This window comes from Nyctereutes procyonoides, unplaced genomic scaffold (assembly GCF_905146905.1).
Source record: "Nyctereutes procyonoides isolate TBG_1078 unplaced genomic scaffold, NYPRO_anot_genome, whole genome shotgun sequence".
NCBI classification, from domain to species: domain Eukaryota; kingdom Metazoa; phylum Chordata; class Mammalia; order Carnivora; family Canidae; genus Nyctereutes; species Nyctereutes procyonoides.
In genome coordinates this window covers 33,509,781-33,516,964 of record NW_026575135.1, presented here as the reverse complement: position 1 = coordinate 33,516,964, position 7,184 = coordinate 33,509,781, and the positions used below count along the sequence as shown (strand labels likewise).

Sequence of the window (7,184 nt, the reverse complement as noted above, 5' to 3'; positions counted from 1 at the left end):
CGGGGATCCTGCAGGGGCTGTGGGCCTGGCTGTGCTGGGCAAGTGTGGGAACCGCGGCTCCAGCTTCTCTGAGCATCTTCCCTCGTGTGTGGGGCTTAAGTAGGCCACAGACGCGTTTTCCATTTCTGAACGTCTCCCTCACTTTCTACTTCTCTTTTTGCTTTCCTTTATGATGCACTTTCGACTGGCTCTAGAGCACTGTTTCCCAACTACATGGGCGGCGTGCTTGTCATGACTGCCCTTGCCTCCAGAGTCTTCTGGATTGGCTTTTCACGCATCATCCAGAAAAGTTCGGAACCCGGATGCGCTGTCTCTAGAGTACAGTGTATGTCCCATGCTCCTATCTGAACTGTGTACACACACAACCCCGTGTCGGTTGACCCGTCTCATGTGAAGGCGAAGCAGGGTTAAGGATGTCTAACGCTGGTAAGCATGAAGGCCAATTGTTAGGCTTCCGACGTGGAATGGGATGGCCAACGTTGTAGAGTGACCTATCGAGTACTGAGAGGTACGTGATTTCTGATACGGAAAGCACATATGCAGGTGAATCATGTCTACAAGGACAAGAGAATGAACGCAGAGTCTCTCACAAGTTAGGACGATGCCAAACTGCTGATAGGAATCGAACAGTTGAATTACTTCCCTGACATGTGTTTCTCCTGTAAGGCCATTTCATGTTGCCTCGGCTGACAAAGTGATCTCTTGCCTCCCCTGCGACTCCGTACTCATCAAGGTGTTTTCAAAACTCCTTTTGTTGTGTTTCGCACTGTGTACAGTTACTGATGCGTTGACTGTCTTTCGTAACGTCAAACGATCATGTAGAATCCCTTTGTTCTGAAATGCTGAGAGCCCACATCACCTCCAGGCTCACACGGGAGCCACATCCACAAAGCGCCAAAGGTAGCTCCCAAGTCAGCCAGGGCCACCTCACCCAGTGACGTTGAGATCCAGGAACGGATGGAGAGAAAGTCCTCTGCTCACAGGGTTCTGTCATTCCTAGGTGTGTCGCCCTCCTCTGCACACATTTCAGGGCTCTTCCATTAATTCAATGGCCATGCTTCTTGTGTGGTACTCAAGAAAGCCCAAGGAGAGACAACGAACAGGAAGGAAGAAGCTTTGGCTGGGGCCCTCGCAGACTGAGCTTTGGAGAGCCTACAGACCACTGGACTACCTAAGACTAGTTCACAGAGCTCAGAATCTTGGAAGCCTTGTCACAGGGATTCCCTCTGGTGGCTGAAGGTTCATTTTCAGGGACTCTATGCAGATACAGACCACGGATGTTGGGAAAGTCTATCTCGCATTTATTTTTCTGTGCAGCTAACTACTCGTAGAAGACATCTTGATTTTTAGAGAAAGAGAGTGAGAGAGAGAGTGAAAGCAATATATAGAGCAGCATGAGGGATCCCTGGGTGGCGCAGCGATTTGGCGCCTGCCTTTGGCTCAGGGCGCGATCCTGGAGACCCGGGATCGAGTCCCACGTCAGGCTCCCGGTGCATGGAGCCTGCTTCTCCCTCTGCCTATGTCTCTGCCTCTCTCTCTCTCTCTCCCTGTGTGACTATCATAAATAAATAAAAATTAAAAAAAAATAGAGCAGCATGAGCAGGGGAGGAGAGGGAGTAGCAGTCACGCAACTGAGAAGGAGCCCGAAGACAGGCTCATCCAAGGACCCTGGGATTGGCGATCTAGCCAAAGACAGATGCCTCATGGAACGAGCCACCCAGGTGCCCCAGGGACAAGGAATCCTCTGCAGTCTCTGCACTTGTGGGGAGCCTGATGTGGGGTTCCATCCAACCACCCTGAGATGAGGCACTCAGCTGAAACCAAGATCTGCCTGCTTACCGACCTTGCCAACCACATTGCCTACCTCGCTGCTCTTTGGAACACTGTATTTTCCAGAGGGGGGGGGAGAGAGAGAGGAGAGAGAGAGAGAGAGACAGAGAGAGAGAGAGACAGAGATATGCTGAGGAAATGGCTTTTTACAGTCTCTGAATCCGTTCCTTCTGAGAAAAGGCTGTTTTTACCTCTGGAGATGAATCATCCAGCAGGGGCAGCCTGATGCAGAGAACACAAGCCAGGTGTCCAGGCCTGGTCACTATCTCAGTGCATTGCTGGCTGTAGGGGGCAGTCTTCTGCTGGAGAGCATCGGACAGACCACCGAGTCCAATCCTCCCGCTTTGTCTTTGCTTGTTCCTACAGCCACTGTCCCCTGGTTGTAACGGGGACGTGCCCTCCTGGCCATAATGGTCCGTCATCAGGAGCCAAAGAAGACAACAAGGCCTCTCGGAGGAGAGTTTCCAAAAGTAGGGAACCTCCACAGACTCTGGGCTTCAGTGAGTGGCTTGCCCTTAGAAGTCTCATGGCCACACAGGATCCACAAGGGAATCCATTTGGAGACCACTTCTCCTTCGGGACTCTGCTCCCATGGGACCGCTTCCATTGCTAGGCTTCCAGGGCACGGGCCGGCTTGTAACTGGCAGACCCCAATAGGCATTTTCTTAAGGACATTGGCACTGGGACATCCACCAGTCTAATAGGGAAGGTATTATCCAGTGCTGTTGATTATATTTCCGGATATGCCTGCTGCCTTTCCTGCTTACAGAGTTGCTATGTCCCTTCTTCTTCTTCTTGTACCCTTTGCTATTACTGCCGTTACTTCACTCTGCTGGTTGTTTGGAGGTTTGTTTTTTTCTCGACAGAACTCAGAGATACAGGGTAGGAGATGGGATCGGTTGTGTGCGCCCTCATCCTGACAGGCACATATGCACTGGCATCGAGGAGGACTATGGGTTGACTTCTCATGAGAGGAACAGAATCATGAGGAGAAGAGTCGTACGATCCATTTTTTTCATCAGATTCTATTCCGACTCCATCCCTCTCGAAAGAAACAACAAATCCAAGAAAGTTTGCAGAAAAAGGTTTACTGACCAAAAGAATAAAACACTGAATAAATAGAAAGCATCCCCAACTCCCCTGAATCACACAGGGACGGTACACCTACTAGTATACAAAGAGAACCCACTTAAGGTAGAAATAGAAATAAATAAATGAATAAATAAATAAATAAATAAATAAATAAATAAATAAATCAACGAATCAGCAGTCAGTAGAGAGATGGGCACGGTTATCTGAAAGTAAGCGGTGTTTGTCGACTTGACTTCATGGCGCTGCCCCGTCCTGAACACTTTCGACACCCCGATTGCCTTCGTGTCACCGTGATGGCAGACGTGAGCTTCTCTGAGGTGGCAGGACACGTGCAAGTGTGCTCTGATCAGTTAGGGAATGTCATTTCCGTGCGGACCTGGGCGCGTCTCATTTCCTCCTCCTGATTCTTTCTTGCAAGATTGTCGAGGAGAAGAAGGATCTCCCGATTTCTGCTCGGACCATCTCCCAGGCACACGGGCTGTGGTTCTTGTCTTGCAGGTAGAGGGAGATCCTCTGGAAGTAGGTCCTCAGGGTGGAGTCGTCATGCGTGAGGGGGGTCTCGGCCAGCCCCACTTCCTGCAGGGGACAGGCCTCCAGGTCATCCAGCTGCTCCGAGAGCCCCGAGCACAGTTCCTCCAGGAGAGTCATGTTCCAAGGAGCAGAGGACGTGTCCGTGCAGAAGAGGTGGAAGACCTTCTGGGTCATCACGTGGACCACAGAGAGGGCCTGCGCCTCCTGGAGCCGCTGGCCATCAAACAGCTCCTTGGGGAAGGCAAAGTCATTGGTGTAGTGGTCACAAGAGCCGGCGGAGAGTCTCCTCATCTGTCCCAGGAGCGTCAGGACCCTCCAGTTGCGCAGGCCGTGGGTGTCGGGCAGGTCGCAAGCCAGACTGCACAGGGAGTGGCAGCTGAGCAGCACCAGGGCCACCGAGAAGGAGCAGGGCACGGCCATCGGGGATCCTGCAGGGGCTGTGGGCCTGGCTGTGCTGGGCAAGTGTGGGAACCGCGGCTCCAGCTTCTCTGAGCATCTTCCCTCGTGTGTGGGGCTTAAGTAGGCCACAGACGCGTTTTCCATTTCTGAACGTCTCCCTCACTTTCTACTTCTCTTTTTGCTTTCCTTTATGATGCACTTTCGACTGGCTCTAGAGCACTGTTTCCCAACTACATGGGCGGCGTGCTTGTCATGACTGCCCTTGCCTCCAGAGTCTTCTGGATTGGCTTTTCACGCATCATCCAGAAAAGTTCGGAACCCGGATGCGCTGTCTCTAGAGTACAGTGTATGTCCCATGCTCCTATCTGAACTGTGTACACACACAACCCCGTGTCGGTTGACCCGTCTCATGTGAAGGCGAAGCAGGGTTAAGGATGTCTAACGCTGGTAAGCATGAAGGCCAATTGTTAGGCTTCCGACGTGGAATGGGATGGCCAACGTTGTAGAGTGACCTATCGAGTACTGAGAGGTACGTGATTTCTGATACGGAAAGCACATATGCAGGTGAATCATGTCTACAAGGACAAGAGAATGAACGCAGAGTCTCTCACAAGTTAGGACGATGCCAAACTGCTGATAGGAATCGAACAGTTGAATTACTTCCCTGACATGTGTTTCTCCTGTAAGGCCATTTCATGTTGCCTCGGCTGACAAAGTGATCTCTTGCCTCCCCTGCGACTCCGTACTCATCAAGGTGTTTTCAAAACTCCTTTTGTTGTGTTTCGCACTGTGTACAGTTACTGATGCGTTGACTGTCTTTCGTAACGTCAAACGATCATGTAGAATCCCTTTGTTCTGAAATGCTGAGAGCCCACATCACCTCCAGGCTCACACGGGAGCCACATCCACAAAGCGCCAAAGGTAGCTCCCAAGTCAGCCAGGGCCACCTCACCCAGTGACGTTGAGATCCAGGAACGGATGGAGAGAAAGTCCTCTGCTCACAGGGTTCTGTCATTCCTAGGTGTGTCGCCCTCCTCTGCACACATTTCAGGGCTCTTCCATTAATTCAATGGCCATGCTTCTTGTGTGGTACTCAAGAAAGCCCAAGGAGAGACAACGAACAGGAAGGAAGAAGCTTTGGCTGGGGCCCTCGCAGACTGAGCTTTGGAGAGCCTACAGACCACTGGACTACCTAAGACTAGTTCACAGAGCTCAGAATCTTGGAAGCCTTGTCACAGGGATTCCCTCTGGTGGCTGAAGGTTCATTTTCAGGGACTCTATGCAGATACAGACCACGGATGTTGGGAAAGTCTATCTCGCATTTATTTTTCTGTGCAGCTAACTACTCGTAGAAGACATCTTGATTTTTAGAGAAAGAGAGTGAGAGAGAGAGTGAAAGCAATATATAGAGCAGCATGAGGGATCCCTGGGTGGCGCAGCGATTTGGCGCCTGCCTTTGGCTCAGGGCGCGATCCTGGAGACCCGGGATCGAGTCCCACGTCAGGCTCCCGGTGCATGGAGCCTGCTTCTCCCTCTGCCTATGTCTCTGCCTCTCTCTCTCTCTCTCCCTGTGTGACTATCATAAATAAATAAAAATTAAAAAAAAATAGAGCAGCATGAGCAGGGGAGGAGAGGGAGTAGCAGTCACGCAACTGAGAAGGAGCCCGAAGACAGGCTCATCCAAGGACCCTGGGATTGGCGATCTAGCCAAAGACAGATGCCTCATGGAACGAGCCACCCAGGTGCCCCAGGGACAAGGAATCCTCTGCAGTCTCTGCACTTGTGGGGAGCCTGATGTGGGGTTCCATCCAACCACCCTGAGATGAGGCACTCAGCTGAAACCAAGATCTGCCTGCTTACCGACCTTGCCAACCACATTGCCTACCTCGCTGCTCTTTGGAACACTGTATTTTCCAGAGGGGGGGAGAGAGAGAGAGGAGAGAGAGAGAGAGAGACAGAGAGAGAGAGAGACAGAGATATGCTGAGGAAATGGCTTTTTACAGTCTCTGAATCCGTTCCTTCTGAGAAAAGGCTGTTTTTACCTCTGGAGATGAATCATCCAGCAGGGGCAGCCTGATGCAGAGAACACAAGCCAGGTGTCCAGGCCTGGTCACTATCTCAGTGCATTGCTGGCTGTAGGGGGCAGTCTTCTGCTGGAGAGCATCGGACAGACCACCGAGTCCAATCCTCCCGCTTTGTCTTTGCTTGTTCCTACAGCCACTGTCCCCTGGTTGTAACGGGGACGTGCCCTCCTGGCCATAATGGTCCGTCATCAGGAGCCAAAGAAGACAACAAGGCCTCTCGGAGGAGAGTTTCCAAAAAGTAGGGAACCTCCACAGACTCTGGGCTTCAGTGAGTGGCTTGCCCTTAGAAGTCTCATGGCCACACAGGATCCACAAGGGAATCCATTTGGAGACCACTTCTCCTTCGGGACTCTGCTCCCATGGGACCGCTTCCATTGCTAGGCTTCCAGGGCACGGGCCGGCTTGTAACTGGCAGACCCCAATAGGCATTTTCTTAAGGACATTGGCACTGGGACATCCACCAGTCTAATAGGGAAGGTATTATCCAGTGCTGTTGATTATATTTCCGGATATGCCTGCTGCCTTTCCTGCTTACAGAGTTGCTATGTCCCTTCTTCTTCTTCTTGTACCCTTTGCTATTACTGCCGTTACTTCACTCTGCTGGTTGTTTGGAGGTTTGTTTTTTTCTCGACAGAACTCAGAGATACAGGGTAGGAGATGGGATCGGTTGTGTGCGCCCTCATCCTGACAGGCACATATGCACTGGCATCGAGGAGGACTATGGGTTGACTTCTCATGAGAGGAACAGAATCATGAGGAGAAGAGTCGTACGATCCATTTTTTTCATCAGATTCTATTCCGACTCCATCCCTCTCGAAAGAAACAACAAATCCAAGAAAGTTTGCAGAAAAAGGTTTACTGACCAAAAGAATAAAACACTGAATAAATAGAAAGCATCCCCAACTCCCCCTGAATCACACAGGGACGGTACACCTACTAGTATACAAAGAGAACCCACTTAAGGTAGAAATAGAAATAAATAAATGAATAAATAAATAAATAAATAAATAAATAAATAAATAAATCAACGAATCAGCAGTCAGTAGAGAGATGGGCACGGTTATCTGAAAGTAAGCGGTGTTTGTCGACTTGACTTCATGGCGCTGCCCCGTCCTGAACACTTTCGACACCCCGATTGCCTTCGTGTCACCGTGATGGCAGACGTGAGCTTCTCTGAGGTGGCAGGACACGTGCAAGTGTGCTCTGATCAGTTAGGGAATGTCATTTCCGTGCGGACCTGGGCGCGTC

General features: G+C 50.9%; 1 protein-coding gene across 1 annotated transcript; it reads right to left on the bottom strand.

Annotated features, from left to right (window-relative positions):
* Nucleotides 1-3,309: 3,309 nt before the first annotated feature.
* Nucleotides 3,310-3,873, bottom strand: LOC129494491 (interferon alpha-1/2). The gene has a single exon (XM_055301376.1). The coding sequence runs from the start codon at nucleotides 3,871-3,873 to the stop codon at nucleotides 3,310-3,312; it is 564 nt and encodes a 187-aa protein (XP_055157351.1).
* Between the last annotated feature and the right edge of the window lie 3,311 nt (nucleotides 3,874-7,184).

What these genes read in the sequence shown, in the direction of transcription:
- LOC129494491 (XM_055301376.1), bottom strand. Translation starts at nt 3,873, where the DNA reads ATGGCCGTGCCCTGCTCCTTCTCGGTGGCCCTGGTGCTGCTCAGCTGC.